Source organism: Mixia osmundae (genome assembly GCF_000708205.1).
Source record: "Mixia osmundae IAM 14324 unplaced genomic scaffold scaffold_14, whole genome shotgun sequence".
NCBI classification, from domain to species: domain Eukaryota; kingdom Fungi; phylum Basidiomycota; class Mixiomycetes; order Mixiales; family Mixiaceae; genus Mixia; species Mixia osmundae.
This window is the reverse complement of record NW_014575550.1, coordinates 315,575-330,912: the sequence shown is the minus strand read 5'-3', so window position 1 is coordinate 330,912 and position 15,338 is coordinate 315,575. Positions and strand designations below refer to the sequence as shown.

The 15,338-nt window shown below is 53.6% G+C and overlaps 8 protein-coding genes across 8 annotated transcripts; 4 read left to right on the top strand and 4 right to left on the bottom strand.

Moving 5' to 3' along the window:
* Window positions 1-4,076: 4,076 nt before the first annotated feature.
* L969DRAFT_90962 (uncharacterized protein) lies at window positions 4,077-4,612 on the top strand (the record flags this gene model as incomplete). Its single annotated transcript, XM_014709656.1, has 2 exons — window positions 4,077-4,190; window positions 4,457-4,612. Coding segments are annotated over 2 exons (252 nt in total), but the record flags the coding sequence as incomplete, so codon positions are not given.
* On the top strand, window positions 4,450-5,215 carry L969DRAFT_263888 (uncharacterized protein). The gene is made up of 2 exons (XM_014709655.1): window positions 4,450-4,735; window positions 4,782-5,215. The coding sequence occupies exons 1-2, from the start codon at window positions 4,669-4,671 to the stop codon at window positions 5,099-5,101; spliced, it is 387 nt and encodes a 128-aa protein (XP_014565141.1). The 5' UTR covers window positions 4,450-4,668; the 3' UTR covers window positions 5,102-5,215.
* L969DRAFT_97318 (uncharacterized protein) lies at window positions 5,150-6,202 on the bottom strand (the record flags this gene model as incomplete). The annotated part of the gene is made up of 7 exons (XM_014709654.1): window positions 5,150-5,189; window positions 5,242-5,261; window positions 5,313-5,425; window positions 5,478-5,568; window positions 5,617-5,890; window positions 5,932-6,015; window positions 6,069-6,202. 7 exons carry the CDS (start codon window positions 6,200-6,202, stop codon window positions 5,150-5,152), a joined length of 756 nt encoding a protein of 251 aa, XP_014565140.1.
* A 224-nt stretch (window positions 6,203-6,426) lies between these two features.
* L969DRAFT_54945 (uncharacterized protein) lies at window positions 6,427-7,358 on the top strand (the record flags this gene model as incomplete). The annotated part of the gene is made up of 2 exons (XM_014709653.1): window positions 6,427-7,175; window positions 7,223-7,358. 2 exons carry the CDS (start codon window positions 6,427-6,429, stop codon window positions 7,356-7,358), a joined length of 885 nt encoding a protein of 294 aa, XP_014565139.1.
* A 101-nt stretch (window positions 7,359-7,459) lies between these two features.
* On the bottom strand, window positions 7,460-9,106 carry L969DRAFT_20322 (uncharacterized protein; the record flags this gene model as incomplete). The annotated part of the gene is made up of 5 exons (XM_014709512.1): window positions 7,460-8,316; window positions 8,367-8,441; window positions 8,492-8,724; window positions 8,774-8,918; window positions 8,971-9,106. 5 exons carry the CDS (start codon window positions 9,104-9,106, stop codon window positions 7,460-7,462), a joined length of 1,446 nt encoding a protein of 481 aa, XP_014564998.1.
* Window positions 9,107-9,236: 130 nt separating this feature from the next.
* On the bottom strand, window positions 9,237-11,800 carry L969DRAFT_90952 (uncharacterized protein). The gene is made up of 6 exons (XM_014709652.1): window positions 11,566-11,800; window positions 11,270-11,514; window positions 11,126-11,222; window positions 9,666-11,078; window positions 9,414-9,611; window positions 9,237-9,361 (listed from the first exon to the last, which is right to left on the bottom strand). The coding sequence occupies exons 1-6, from the start codon at window positions 11,773-11,775 to the stop codon at window positions 9,269-9,271; spliced, it is 2,256 nt and encodes a 751-aa protein (XP_014565138.1). The 5' UTR covers window positions 11,776-11,800; the 3' UTR covers window positions 9,237-9,268.
* A 162-nt stretch (window positions 11,801-11,962) lies between these two features.
* Window positions 11,963-12,889, bottom strand: L969DRAFT_54724 (uncharacterized protein; the record flags this gene model as incomplete). Its single annotated transcript, XM_014709651.1, has 5 exons — window positions 11,963-11,996; window positions 12,042-12,579; window positions 12,633-12,644; window positions 12,695-12,808; window positions 12,856-12,889. 5 exons carry the CDS (start codon window positions 12,887-12,889, stop codon window positions 11,963-11,965), a joined length of 732 nt encoding a protein of 243 aa, XP_014565137.1.
* Window positions 12,561-15,334, top strand: L969DRAFT_612999 (uncharacterized protein; the record flags this gene model as incomplete). The annotated part of the gene is made up of 8 exons (XM_014709650.1): window positions 12,561-13,025; window positions 13,103-13,255; window positions 13,873-13,928; window positions 13,977-14,148; window positions 14,198-14,257; window positions 14,306-14,463; window positions 14,515-15,120; window positions 15,168-15,334. Exons 1-8 carry the CDS (start codon window positions 13,006-13,008, stop codon window positions 15,332-15,334), a joined length of 1,392 nt encoding a protein of 463 aa, XP_014565136.1. The 5' UTR covers window positions 12,561-13,005.
* Between the last annotated feature and the right edge of the window lie 4 nt (window positions 15,335-15,338).

The window sequence follows — 15,338 nt, the reverse complement described above, 5'->3', positions numbered from 1 at the left end:
TAAAGTGTCTCTGCTCCACAGCAAGTGATCGATTGTGCAAGTGGCATACATTCCGATGAGCATAGTCTGACAAGCTGTAAAGTACCGGCTCGAGTGATTGGCTTGACTGCTGCCATCGATCTCAAGCCTTTAGTGATGATGTCACATCAATGTCTGCTCTAGTCAAGCAGTCGCCTGGTCTGATGATGCCATCTATAGCTCAACACACTGACTCGAATGATTGTGCAATAGAATGTCGGTGCAATCGAAGATGCCGGCTTGATGGCTGACAGATTGAAATGATTGCCGCTGTGACCAAGCCTCTCAATGCCACATTTGCAGAAAGCATGCTGTTAGTCGCCGATGCATATGAGCTGATAGGGAATCTGAGGTGTATTTGACATCGAGTGTGAGTCAGACGATGTCATTGCCGAGAGGTTGAGTCCAGGATTGACGACCATCAATGTGAGAGTGTAGGTGCATCTGATGTCATCTTTGACACAGTCTAGCCAGAAATTACTCTGATCATGTGCAGTGTGCGGTGCAAGACAGGCAGCTCAGAGATGTACAATTGAAAGACGAGAACACATGTGGACAGCTATTGAGAGTAGGTTGACGATTGCCCAGACCTGGCAAGCGGTGCATAATCCATCGCTGGTGCTGCCGGCAATGCGAGTTGGTCAGAGTCATTGCCGAGATAGACAAGCCCAAGCTGGTAGGGCGCCGATAGACCAAGTTGCCATCTTGCGGACGATTCGAGCAATCTGACGAGCCGCAAGGCACAGATGTTGTATCATGCGAGCACGATAGACACCCGCTGAGTGAGTTGAGATCATCAGCTCGAGTATGACAGAAAGGGCTCATGTCTGTCGAGTTGCCTAGGTCGACGATGATTCGATGTGGTGTGCATGTGCGATCAGTGTGGTGCATATACTGGCAGGCGAGAGCGTACAATCAGAGATGCCAGCTGGACGGCTGACAGATTGAGATGATTGCCGCTGTGACCAAGTCTCTCAATGTCACAGTCGCAGGAAGCAGACTGCGAGTCGCCGATGCATATGAGCTGGTAGAGGATCTAGTGTGTATCTGACATCGAGTGTGAGTCAGACAGTGTTATTGCCGAGAGGATGAGTTCAGGATTGACAGCCATCAATGTGAGAGTGTAGATGCATCTGATGTCATCTTTGACACAGTCTAGTCGGAAGTCACTTTGATCATCTGCAGTGTGCAGTGCAAGACAGGCAGCTCAGAGATGTACAATTGAAAGACGAGAACTCATGTGGACAGCTATTGAGAGTAGGATGACGATTGCCCAGATCTGGTAAGCGGTGCATAATCCATCGCGGGACATGAATGGTGCCGGCAATGCGAGTTGGTCAGAGTCATTGCCGAGATAGACAAGCCCAAGCTGGTAGGGCGCCGATAGACCAAGTTGCCATCTTGCGGACGATTNTGCCGGCAATGCGAGTTGGTCAGAGTCATTGCCGAGATAGACAAGCCCAAGCTGGTAGGGCGCCGATAGACCAAGTTGCCATCTTGCGGACGATTCGAGCAGTCTGACAGATATCATATGATGCAAGCACGATAGACATCCGCTGAGTGAGTTGAGATCATCAGCTGGGGTATGATAGATGTGGCTCATTTCTATCGAGTGGCTTTGCTCGATGATGACTCGATGTGGTGTGCATGTGCGATGAGTGTGGTGCATATACTGGCAGGCGACGGCGTCTGTTCCTCGAGGCGCTGCTGTTCTCACTGGGGTAGATGAGATCGTCTTGCTGACACTCCTTTAGCCTGACGTGGTGCCTCGTAGCTAGTCGCCAGTAAGAGATGATTGCTCGCTAGTGTCCCACGCTCTCTGACTATCGGCGCTGTGACGCATGATCTGACCATGTCTGAGCGTATCATCAGTGACAGTAGCTAGCAGTGTCCACAGCTGCTGTTTGCGGCATGAAGGAAGATGAGCAAAGTGACTGGGCGTGACTTGGCAGCTCGTGGCAGTCGTGTCGATTGGACTTTGCAAGGTATGCGCTACTCGACGATACATGATCGGACTGGACGACTGAGCGAGAAGTGACGAAAGGAAGGTTTAGCGGAGAGCCAATCGATCTGTATGTTTTATGCCGACGATCAGAAAGGATAGCGCCGCTTTGCCATTGGCGAGTAGTGAAATGCCAGGAGATCTTCTCAATTTGCCTTGCCAAAACTCAATATTGCGTAATTCATGGAAAAGTCATTAATCACCCGAGTATCTGATTGGCGTAATTTATCTAGGCGCGTTAACAGGACATTGGATTGACCACAGCGACCTTAGCGAAGCCACTCATAGTCTTCATCCGGTCGCATTGCTGCATTTCATTGGCACGGTATCCAGTCGCCATCAGTATTCACACGACACAAGTTGCAATCTGAGAAATCGCCGGAAGACTACCTGTAACAATTACGACGATTCAAAGGGACGGACAGTCAGTCTGCGCCAGAACAGTATCCATAGAGATGTGTTCGTACTCCGGAGCAGGTTGAGCTGTCCTCACTCGCAATACCAGATCTGTCTGGAAGCTAGATGTTGCCTGCCTGGCCCGCAGTACGACTGAAGCCGTACTTTGAGACGGTAGCATACATCAATAGTCTCCAGGATAGTGTCTAGCGGACGACTGATGCAATATTGCTCGAGCGGACGTCGGCAGCAGTGGATAATTTCCCGCTGCTGAGATGCGTCCTAACTGTTGACATGATGCTTATCGGTGCATTTCTGCGCTCATGCAGGTACTATGTTCCATCAGATCAGTGCAAGCGGTAGATCGTCAATAGCTCTACAGACTCAGAAAGAGGCCTGACACAGTGTCTAAAATGTGACACGGCGAGGTGTACGGCTACCGAACGGCTTGGTGTTTGTGATTACCTTTCACCGTATTTTTACTGTGCACTTGACATTCTCTAACGGATAGTCTTCAGGTCCGGCTATGTGTCTCGACCATTGCTGTCACTTCCTGGGGCGTTCCTTTTTCAACGATCAAGGTGCTCACTTGTTGCTGAATTGTTATATGACACGGTCAAAGGTCCTAGGTGTCTTTCGGTTTCAAAGTACCATTGGGGGGATGGATGAATTCAGAGACTTCGATCGCTTGCAGCGAATGTTATTCAGTCTGAGCTGCTCATTTGATGTGCACGTAGAGAAAAACATGTATCGATGAAAATCACATGCGCCAGCAAACAGATCGATGTTGTAGATTTGCTTAGTATGCATCCGCTTGACTATGATGACAGCGTCATCTGTCAGCTTGCATTCTTCACTCCACTCGCGCTTCACTCGCGCGCAAGAATGATGGCGGCTGATTCCGGATTGCTCTTTCCTGACCAACAAGTGGTGATAGCGCGTGGCTGGGACATGTCGAGCAGCGAATGCAAAGACGGGAGTAGTCGCAGAGAAATCAAAAGGCATCCATTGAGGCTCAGCATGCACATGATCCAGCGGCGATGACACCGAAGGATCAAACATGATTGCCGATAAGTACGAGACAAGTAGCGCAAGGCCCAGACGGTATGCGCCAGACTGTCGTGAGAATCGCCAAAGGCATACGGTGTCGGCATGATCGTCATTCTCGCCATCAGCTTGGAGCTGGCAGACGACACTGGTGAGTTTGTGATGAGACGTTGAGGCTGTGATGCTAGACGACTCATTGGCTGCAGATCTGCTGGCGCGTGATCAATCGGACAAGGCGCGCAGATCACCGAACTCGCCCGAGCAGAGATAATTAACACGTCTGTGCTTTTTCTCCCTTGCGCGCCAGTCTCGACCAGCACGACAATATCAGTCCGACACTGTCTTGCGAGGATCCTTGATAGCACTCAGAGATCAGCATGCTCGAGGACGGGTAGTCTATGCAGGGAGATGCAGCGAACGAAGAGTCTTGGCCGGCAACATTTGGCTAGTCGTGGTTGCCCCACGCTGTCATTCGGAGGCCTGCTCGCTCGTCAACGACGCTCTGGCGACCAAGAAACAAGATCGACATGTCCGTTCAGACCCTTTGCGAAAGCTGTGATGATCTGGAGTTAGCTCGAGGCCAGACTCGCANACTGGCTGATTCGACGGGGAGCTCCTTTTCTATGCGACTAGCTGCGAGAGAAGGACTGCCCGTGACCATTCTGGAAATCTTGGAGAAGCTCACGAGTATCAGNGGGAGGCGCCTTCACTCGTCGAGGCGAGAATCGTGGCCGACAAGAAGACAACAGCCGCTTCAGACGCTCTAATTGGGAACATGCCCGGGACCGCGGCCNNTAGGCAGGGGTNGTGAACTGTCGTCTGATGGGGAATTGCGCGTGAGGTGACACAAGCGGACGAGCGTAAGCCGACGAGATTTGACCTGCTGTGCTCGCGGCCGTCAAGTTGAGGCGCGCTCGGTCGTTCAGACGAGAAGCTGGTCAGCAAGAAGACNACAACCGCCTCTGGATCTTGCTTTGCCTATGAACACTGCAGTCCGGAGGTAGCTTTGCAAGCTATCAGCGACGGATAACTCCAGACGAAGTAATTGCAGCGAACGAAGAGTATCCGCCTGCGACAAGTGCTCCACCGTATGTGGCCAGCCTTCGAGGCTTGCTCGCTCGCCGGATCTAGCTCGTGGCTCGACAGCAAGACAGCCGACTTACCGGCAGCACTGACAAAAGCAACACTTTCTTTCCTCAGCGCTTATGCCGCAATGCATCTACATTGTCTCGCTTTTCGATCTCGCCAGGCTAGTCAGATCATGCTCCCACGGTAAGCCTCTCGCTGCCCCAGCGATCGCCAGCTGATGTTGCAACAGCACTCCTGTCAAATTACATTCTGAGCAGTCGTGGAAGACGTGCTGGCCGTCTTTGGACTGGACGCTGTCGACTACTCATCGCTCAAAGTGCGCCGAAGAGCTATGCGAATATAAAAGAGCATCTTTCAGTCGGTTGCTGCCTCAGTCAAGGTAGCGAGCCTAGAAAATGCTCGAATATCCCCGATTCTACCTTATTCTGGCATCTCTTGTCTTCCTTCGTTTTGAATTCCATATTCCCCGGGCAGTTTCCGGCTGACTTTGTCTGTGAGTGGGTGGAACATCAGCCTCTACCGGCCACGGCGCTCTCGGTAGTGACTTGACATAGTCATTGAGCGAGACTCTATCTGCAGCTGATACGACAAAACGATCTAAGGATGCGCCGGGATAATGCGTCCTCCGCTGACGACTCTGCCGTTCATTTCTTAGCACGCGACACGAGCGAGCCTAGGGATGAACATACTGAACAAGGGACGGGCTCAGCTGAGTCATAGAGGAGTCAGAACTGGTCAAGACGGGGTGACGAGCGCTCACTGTCACATCGGTGCCGTCAAGCTGAAGATCGTTTATCGTATAGTATGTGAAAAATCCTTTTCCACGGGGATAATACATCGTCAGGTCCAGGATATCGCGTACGTAATTTGAGACTGTTGCAGCAAGTTGCATCAGGCCGTAGATAGCAGCTAGCGCAGGACTGACTAATCATGCGGATCTTTGCGCCAGCGAGAGCATCACTGCTTGCCTCCTCCCAAGCAAGCTTGTATCCAGGACCCACGCCGCCTTCCAAACCCTGTCGAAAATTCAGACATGCCCTTACTGAATGACAATATAGACTTGCGTTATCGTCCAGGCGAACTCGGAGGTCGACGTAGGCCTCAAAGAGTAAAGTATGTGTCTCGGTGTAGATGGTAATCGTCGTTGGTTGCCAGGGCCCGACGGGGTGACGAGCTTGCAAGCCATCTGCTTGCGGGATGACCGAGCCAGACGTGACCCCGAAGAGTCCGAGGAAGGACAATGCGAACGCGAAAACTGCGAACATGACTGCTTTGTTCGCCCGCTGTGCTAAAGCGATGAGAACGTCGTAGGTTGCAACGTTGTCAGGCATAAAGGGGCTGCATGACAACATGATATTCCGTGTCAAACGCGTTTTGACGAATGTGCAACTTTTCCATCGTTGGGTAACGATCCCTGCGAGTCGGAGGAGCGCTGTGTTCTTAGACTTTTGCGGTCATCCACGCTGACGGTAGTTCCGTCAGCCTCGACGGAGGGCTATAAGATGATCCAGCGGACTGTGTGACATAGTGAGACAAGCCAGAGGTGTCGCAACGTAGTCTGCGCGTGCTGACAGCTTCAGGGCGTGCTGAGGCGGCGCAGAGTGGCTTGCAGGTAGAGCCGATTGAATGTCGGATCTTGCTTGCTGGCATTGCGGCGAACGTTGTCTACAGCAAAATTACAGCCTTTCATTCCAGTTGCCGAGCTTGTGCTAGGATGTTCATGTCGCGGACACAGATCGCAGGGACAGCTGTGCGGATTGACACCCGATTGAGTACTCGCGAGCATGCACGTTATCAATATCAGTCGATCAGTCAGTTCGCCATCGCGACGTCACCGGTGTCACCCGCCATTAATCGCCAGCCTGTCGCGCAACATGACAGGTCGAAGGTCGAGCGGATCGCAGATTAACAAGCCCAATGGGCTGTCTGGTCAAGTTGTCGAAGTCAACGGTCACACGACGATCAGAACGCACGGAAAGGGTCATCACAAGGAAGCTATCATCGACGAGTATCTCGCCAACCTTGATGACTCACTTGCCAGTGCCTCGGTCGCCGATCGAGCACCGGTGACAGCCCAACGTCAGGCTGGCATCACCGCTATTCCCCACGCTGGCTTTCCTCGTGCAGAATTTGCTCCTGCCAGCACTGAGCTACACGCAGACGCGGAGGCTGCCACTGTCTACGGTCAGACTGTCGGCAAGCAAGTTGCAGCCCAGAACGAAGGCTACACGACTTTGCAAAAGCATGTTGCATTCTTTGACGGTGACGGTGACGGCGTCATCTGGCCACTTGACACCTATCGCGGCTTCAGAGCCTGCGGATACGGCTACATCATCAGCTTCCTCGCCATCTTCATCATTCATTCTGCATTCTCATACCCCACTGTCAGCGGCTACCTTCCCGATCCCTACTTTCGAGTCTACATCGAAAACATCCACCGCTGCAAGCATGGTTCGGATAGCGGCGCGTATGACAACGAAGGCCGCTTTGTTCCCCAGAAAGCACACGATTTCTTCCACAAGTACGGCAAAGGCGACGAATTGACATCCGGCGAGCTCTATCGCGCAACAAAGGGCCAACGAGTTCTTATGGATCCCTTTGGGGTTTTCGCGGCGATCTTTGAGTGAGCCTTTGATCATTGCAGCAGTTGCATCTACTGATGCTCTCTAGATGGTGGACAACATGGCTCATTGCAGTGGGTAGTACGACGAAGGGGAAGCTGTCGCGCGACGATGCCCGCGGCGTCATTGACGGCTCGCTCTTCTACAAACTCAAGGAAGAACGCCTCTCACGCGAGCAGACATGATCGCTACATCATCGCATTCCTGGTCATTGCATCCTAGAGCCTTGTCAGTACACTACAGCAGGTCTGTCCAACTTTCAGTCGGTGCAAATTCGATGCATTCGCTAGATTTCTAGATCGACCACCTTGGCCGTGCGGGCGTCTGTGAGTGTACACATGTAGTCGGCCACCGACTCGACGCCCCACATCAACCGGCGGTCTGGTCCGGTGCTGTTGGTAATGTGTAGACCCGGGATAGTAAAATCGTACAATAGCCAATCGTGCGAGCCCAAGGGCTTGACGAGCGTCTCGTAGTCGCAGTCGGCTCTGTCAAGCTTGCCGGTCCACTCGACGATATCATCTCTGAAGATCTCGCGCCCGCCCCAGGTGATGAGGTTGCGTTCGGGCATTGCCTCCTTCCACCAGGCTGGATCTTCCGCACAGCTTACATTGAGGTAAGGATCGCCCATGTTGGCCACGAAGTTTTGTCGAGCTTTGGTAGTGTCCAGTTTGGGCTCCGCACTGATCCGTGCATTGCGTGTGCCGCCCGAGGACGTGGGAATCTCGAGATCTTTGTGCGGCAGCTTGAAGAACAGATGGTGCGGCCACCAGGTGAGCTTGGGAGTGATATCGGCCGCGCCTGAGTAACTGAGGACTGCGGCGTAGGCTGATCTATGTTCGATCAGATCGTAATCGGCATTCTCGAAGCGTGATGGTAGATTCGAGATCGCCTTGACAAAGGGTGAAATGCACAGAGTCGCGGCAGGTCTACGAGGCACCGGACCGAAGATTGCTTCTGGTGTTGTGATGGCTGGATTGGATCGTGCAAGATGAAGTAAAAAAGACAGAATGATTGAGCCGCCAGCGCTATCGCCTCCGAGGACGATTTTGTCAGGCGAGATGCCCTGCTTGTTGACGAGCCAGGCGTATGCTGCTTGCGTCTCAATGATCTGTGATGGGAAGATGTATTCTGGCGCGAGCTCTGCAGCTTCCAGGTGAGCTCGCGCGCATGTAGATCGCCAGCTTTCTTACCATAGTCCAGCTGAAAGATTGAGAAGCGGAGGCCACGTTTGACTGTCAATTCCTGCATGAGAAACCCAAAGAAGCCTGCTAGATGTATCAGGTCACTGCACTGAGATAGCTACCAAGACGCTCACCTTGCGCGCTTCCGCCGGTATCTAGCACGAAGCCGCCGCCATGCACGAAGAAAAGGACGAGGTCGTCATCTTTACGAGCAGTGTGTTGATTTGCGATCCATCTGCCGGTTATGCCCGGCTCCTTGACTTCACTAAGCCATTGCTTCTTGCCCCAAAAGAGCGGCGAGCTGTACGTCATGTTGTAGGGATTCGTGCGCCCAAAAAGCAACGCGCGAGCTTGCGACTGAGTAGATCTGCTTTCAAAGGTCAGTACGAGAGCGAGCGAGACTTCTCAGTCTTTACCTAGACAGGACATAGTTGGTCATACGAGCGACAACATCGGCATATGCAGGCCGCCCGACATTTTTGACGATAGCCGATTTGTAGCGATAGAACGTCAGCAGCGGCAATATGTGCTTGAACAGGATAGAAAGTGGAAGGCGAATAGCTGTTCTTACAGCGCATCAGGAGCGCATTGGACGGTACGCAGCTTCACTGACTAAGATAAGGTACGAGGATGTAGATCAAGTGCAGGAGCTGTAGCCAGGTAATCCTCCGTTCGGGTGAGCCGGGTGTCAGCTTGAGCATCGCTTTCGAGCCCGGCGCAGCGAGACCCTGGTTGGTTTTGGGGAACATGGTGCTAAAGCTGACAGTCTGCTCGAGGTGGTAAACGTCCTCGTTTTGAGTTTACCGGCGACGCGAAGTTGCCGACTGACCGACCGATATCTAGCGCGGGGTAATTGTTAGTTTTGGCAGCCCAACACACTTGACATATGCTAGCAGGATGCATGCGATACACTAGTTCACAAGATGCCAATCTAGTCGTTCTGCGTACTTTGGAAGCTGATCGGCAATCTGCTCGACGTCTTTGTCGCCACGACCAGATAAGCACTACGCAGAGTGGGCGATCAGATACGGCAAAATGGGAATACGCGCGACGAACCAGCACGATGTTGGCATCTTTGGGCATTGTCTTTGCCAGCTCACATGCTCCCCAGATCGCATGCGCCGTCTCTAGCGCTGGAATTATGCCCTCATTTTCTGTGCACAGGCGGAATCCTTTGAGACATTCGAGATCTGTTGCCGCGGTGTATTCTGCTCGACCAGAGTCCTTGAGGAACGCATGCTGAGGCCCAACGCCCTGTAGAGGTATCTGTCAGTGGACAATAGCAATGTGGAGCAAGAGATGGCGCACGCTGTAGTCTAGGCCGGCAGAGATTGAATGGGTGCCAATAATCTGACCCTTGTTAGACTGAAGCAGGTACGTGCGCACGCCGTGCAGGACTCCTTTCGTACCTTTGCTGAGCGTGGCAGAATGATAAGGCGTATCGACGCCTTCACCGCCAGCTTCGACACCGACGAGACGAACGCTCGTGTCTGCCTGAAAAGGATAGAACGTCCCGATGGCGTTGCTTCCGCCGCCAACACAAGCGACGACGGCATCGGGCAATCGACCGACTGCTTCTTGTAATTGCCATTTGATTTCCTTGCCGATGACGCTCTGAAACTCTCTTACGATGGTGGGAAATGGATGAGGTCCAATTGCTGATCCAATGAGAAAGTGGGTCGTCGAAAGATTGGTGACCCAGTCGCGCATAGCTTCGTTGATTGCATCCTTCAACGTTTGGCTTCCACTCGCAACAGCGACGACCTTTGCGCCAAGCATTTTCATGCGGAAGACGTTGAGGGCCTGCCTCCTGACATCTTCGGCTCCCATGTAGACGACGCATTCGAGGCCCAATTTAGCGCAGACGGTAGCGGTTGCAACACCGTGTTGACCAGCGCCAGTCTCTGCGATGATGCGCTTCTTACCGATACGCTTGGCGAGGAGGATCTGACCGACTGCATTGTTGATCTTGTGACTGCCCGTATGATTCAGATCTTCTCTCTTGAACCAGATACGTGCGCCTCCAATTTTTTCGGTCAGACGCTTTGCTTCGTATAGATTTGACGGTCTGTTCATGTAGTTGTAGTAGCTCTCCCATTCCGCCCAGAATGCCGGATCGGCGGTTGCGTCTTTGAAGCACTGCTCGAGCTCTGCCAGACAGTCGACGAGTGCCTCTGGTACATACTGTCCGCCAAATTCGCCGAAGCGGGGCGGCAGGACGGCGCTCTCGCCTGTCTTTGCGTCCTTCTGCGGAATCGAATCTAGTCCCGGTACTGTTTGCCGGGTCTCATCCGTCACCACGCCATCGATGATGGGCGTGATGTGCTTGATGCCATTGGTCGTCGCTCTTGCTGTCGTCGTCGTCGGTACGTCTGCGTTGCCTGGACCGTTGACACCCTTGCCATTAGCGCGAGCTCTGCGCTGTATTTGACGATTTACGCCGGCATCGGCACGAGCACGGCCGCCACAGATGCTTTCGCAGGCATCGCGCACTGCTTTGACAGGGTCACCTGATTCCTTAGAGGCGGCTTCGACGGCGGCAATAAGCTTTGAGCCGACGACGACACCGTCTGCAACCGAGCCGACCTGATCAAAGTGCTCGTGCGTCGAGACGCCAAAGCCAACGGCAAGCGGTATTGGCTGATCCAGCAATGTCTCTATACGATTCACAAGGTTTGGGAGATCGGTATTGACAGCGGAAGCTGCGCCGGTTGTACCCATCTATTGCTGGCATTGAGCGAAATTACTGCTACGCAGAGCAGACTGACCTTTGAGACGACATAGATGAATGAATCTGCAATCGAGCCCAGGAAGCGGATGCGCGCGTCGGTCGTCGAGGGCGCAATAAGAGGTACGTATGACAACCTGCACATCATACTTCAGCTTGACTTACATCAGGTATCGTAATTTACCCGTTGCTCGTGCAAACTTTGCGAAACTCGATAGCCTCTTCGGGTGGCAGATCGACGACGATGAAGCCAGAGACGCCGGCTGCTCTGGCATCGACGACAGCTTTGTCGGTGCCGTACTCTGTGTCATAAGCAAGCAGAGGATTGTAGTAGCCCATCAGGATGACGGGGCATTTGAGTCCCCTTGCTCTGGCCTCCTTGACGATCTCCAAGCACCTTGTATAGTCGCAATCGTGCTCGAGCGCCACCTGACGACCGAGTCAGCACGCGCGGGCTGCAAGCTGAAGACATATACAGACATTGTTGCTCTCCTGGATTGCTTTGCCGTCTGCCAGTGGATCTGTGAACGGCACGCCGAGCTCGATGATGTCTGCACCACCTGCTTCCATCGCTAGCATGATGTCGACAGACTTGTCAGGGTGCGGATAGCCCGCCGTCATAAAGGTTACAAACACTGGAAGATGCAACTCGGCTCGTGCCGCAAAGACATCCTTGAGTGCTGTTGCCATCGTTTGGCGAGCTGACTCGACGTCGTCGACGATGTCAAAAATGAGATCGCAAAGTCAAACTGACACGTCAGCATTGCCTGCGAAGAGCAATCCTCGGCTTGCAAGAATCCAAACAGAGGGTCATCTCTGCTTAATGGAGATCTCAATGAATGTGTCTCGGACGTAGGCCACAACAGCAAGAGCACGTCTAGCTCGGTGGCAGCGAATACAAGTTGAATCCTCTGCTCGTCCATCAGATCTATACCAACCGCAAGTAAGGCATTTACTCGAGCGTGCGTTTGCTGATGCTGTTAGGCCGGTAGCCGCCAACGTTGATCGCGCCTGGAGAGACTGTAAGATTCTGACCTGCTTCGAACGGCAGATCGAGCCAAGCGATCAAGAAACCTTGAATCTGCGTAAGCCCAACTGTGGCAGCAGTGCTGGCCGACCGACATCGCGTGAAATCGCCATGCGAGACAATGAGCACATCACTGGGCTCGCTCTCATCATTTGCCTCCCAATAGCGTGCATGAACAGCATGGACATTCGAGATGACGCCTTGGATTCGTGTGCGAATGGCTTCAGGTGTTTCGCCGCCCGGGAAGCCATCACGGTACTTTTGCCATTGCGAGCCATAGCGCTGAGAGAGCTCGGCGGGGCGCAAGCCTTCACCTTCGCCATACATCCATTCTTGAACGGCGTCGTCTATCGTGGTTCGGTCTGCGAGCAAGTCGCGTTGTGGCTGAGGCACTGAGGAGAGCAACAGTTCGAGCGTTCGCCTGGCTCGTACGCGAGGCGAGACAAATATACGGGCTATTCGCTCGGCTAATGAAAATGTGAGCGACCTATGATAGGCGAGGAAAGAGAAGCCGACGAACGTCGCAGGAAGCCTGTTGTACGTTTGAGTGCTCCGTGAAGTTGGTGGACTAGGTGTGCGTACCGTCTGGTCCGACAGCTGTCTTGCTCAGTCGAGCGACTTGCTCTTCTCCTTTGGCTGTCAATGGGATATCAGATGTCCCTGTATGTCGACCATTGATTGACCACTCAGTCTCGCCTGGGCTGTCTATCTCAGCGGGAGCATTTGCTGTGCAGGGGACGGACCATGTCGGATGACGATGACTCGAGGCTGGCGCATAGCTGTAGAACCGGCAAACGTGATGGCTCGGATCGGGAAGAGTCAATGAAGCTCGAAGCTCGAAGCTCAGCGAAGATCGACGGATCGCGAGATAGAGACGGTCGAGATCCAAGCGCATGCAAGCACTCACGTCAAGGTGCGAGACCCTGCAGACGAGAGCCTAGCGCTCGACTATGTCCTTCCGGGCAGAGCTGATCCGAGCACAACGCGCAGACTAGCGGAGAAGAACACGATCAGACTCACACCCCGACTCTTTGCAACCACCTCGCTTTCTCTCTTTACGATTGGCCTCTCGGTACACTACATCCGCACTGCTCTCACCTCAAGGTCTAGCTTGACCACCTTCAGTACGCCCCACGGTGCGCTGCACGCTCGAAAGCATCTATAGAGCTAACTAAAGACGGTGCAGGCAAGTCTGCCGTCATGAGCTCAAGTAGGTGGACTTCTGCCTCTTCATGCTCGCATTTCGAACCTCTCTCTTCCGAACGATCATCTACAAGAGCATGCGAGCGAAGGCAGCGTCGAGCTCAATAGCATCGGCTCGAGGGCGTGACTTGCTCCGGGCCAAAGTACAACAGAGCGAGGTGCGGCTTATGAGCGTCGTGACTTACAGCGTCAAGTCAAAAGACTGAAACGCGCATACGACACTCTCGTTTACACCAGGAGCTTCAATCGCAAATGACATTCAAAGGCTTTGGCTCGATCGGCCATCGTGGCAAACTGAGCGTTTTGACCGGCAGGCCCCTTGCCGGCAAAGATGACTACTACGCCGCAGCTAACACTAGTCCCACTTCATCTAGTGCACGCTCTGATTCGCCCCTTATGGCGTGCACGCCCTCGCCCATGTCAGCCTTTCCAACGCCAGAGAGGGCAGCGACAACCCGGCTGACCATGCTGAGTGGCCATCTCTCACCCTTGTCGGCATCTACCATTCCTTACCCTCTGCCCGTCGAGAGCCATGTGGGCACTCCGCTGACTCCCAGTGCCCTCGCTCCTCCAGGCTTCAAGCAGGAGCCGCACAATCTGCTGGTTATTCCAGGTCAGCCCTCGCCGATGACAACTTGTAGCTCGCTCATGTCAAGCACAGGCCCCATCGAGGTCTCGGATGAGGTGCTCTACGCAAATGCACATCCCTCTGTGGGCCACACGGCGCCCGCCTTCGCCGCCGTGTTTCAAGACTGTCTCAAGATGATCAAGCAAGTTCTCTACACGACCTCGGCTCAGCCCTTTCTCGTGGCAGGCAGCGGTACGCTCGGCTGGTGAGTCGCTGCTTGCAATCCTCTGCACCTCTGGCTGAAGCAGCGCTAGGGACATGGTGGCATCAAACCTGGTCGAGCCTGGCGAGGACGTCCTGGTCCTCAACTCTGGGCAAGTCGATCGAAGCGTATCGTCATATCGCTGATTTCCTCCATTTAGCTATTTTGGCGATGCGTTTGCAGATTGTCTCGAGGTTTATGGCGCCAAAGTGGATCAGGTCAAGGCCCCGATAGGTGATCGACCTGGACCGGCAGAAATCGAATCAGCATTGTCACAGAAAAAGTACAAGCTTGTCACCTTCACGCATGTTGACACCTGTGAGACTGTTTCTCGTGGCATCTGTACAGAGCTGACAGTCTCGCGACCAGCAACGGGCGTTCTGTCGGACGCCAAGGCGATCTGCGCGGCAGTCAAGAAAGTCTCGCCCGACACACTGACAATCCTGGACGGTGTCTGCGCTGTCGCAAGTGAAGAGATTCGCATGGACGATTGGGGCGTAGACGTCGTCATTTCGGCCAGTCAGAAAGGCTTGGGCGTACCCCCCGGTCTATCGGTGACCGTTGCGAGTGAGCGAGCAATGGCAGTCTTGGCTGCCCGCAAGACACCTGTCACGTCTTACTTCGCAAGCTGGCGACGCTGGCTACCCATCATGCAAGCTTACGGCAAAGGTCAAGCCGCTTACTTTGCTACACCGCCCACCAACCTTATCTGGGCATTCCAAGCCTCACTGAGAGCGATCACCGAGCAGTCACCTTCGCTCGAGCAGCGCTTCGCGCTTCACAAGGAGAGCAGTCTACGACTGAAGCAAGCTGTCAACGATCTCGGCCTCAAGCAAGTCCCGCTTCATCCCGATGCATCTGCCAATGGCATGACGGCCATCTACGTTCCTTCGCCCCTCAAACCGAGCGATATTGTTCCGAAGATGCTCAAGAAAGGCATCGTTGTTGCAGCAGGTCTGCACAAGGACATCAAAGGTGCGCTCATGCCAGACATCAGACACATTTGACTGATCCTAAGACAGAAACGTACATCCGTGTGGGCCATCTCTCAATCACGGCTATCGATGCCAAACGTGGTGATATCGATAGAGTAATCAAAGCACTTCAGGAATCATTCGCCGAAGCCGGCTGGGATGGCAGCAAGACGAGCTCACGACCGTCCGTTGTAGAGCACCAGGGCCAGGCCTAAGCTT

Excerpts from the sequence above, each read along its gene's own strand:
- L969DRAFT_263888 (XM_014709655.1), top strand. The coding sequence starts at position 4,669 with ATGCCGCAATGCATCTACATTGTCTCGCTTTTCGATCTCGCCAGGCTA. Across the intron at positions 4,736-4,781 it reads AGTCAGATCATGCTCCCACG|CACTCCTGTCAAATTACATT; the intron begins GTAAGCCTCTCG and ends ATGTTGCAACAG.
- L969DRAFT_90952 (XM_014709652.1), bottom strand. The coding sequence starts at position 11,775 with ATGGCAACAGCACTCAAGGATGTCTTTGCGGCACGAGCCGAGTTGCAT. Across the intron at positions 9,612-9,665 it reads CTGCCGGCCTAGACTACAGC|GGCGTTGGGCCTCAGCATGC; the intron begins GTGCGCCATCTC and ends ATACCTCTACAG. Across the intron at positions 9,362-9,413 it reads AAGATGCCAACATCGTGCTG|TGCTTATCTGGTCGTGGCGA; the intron begins GTTCGTCGCGCG and ends CACTCTGCGTAG.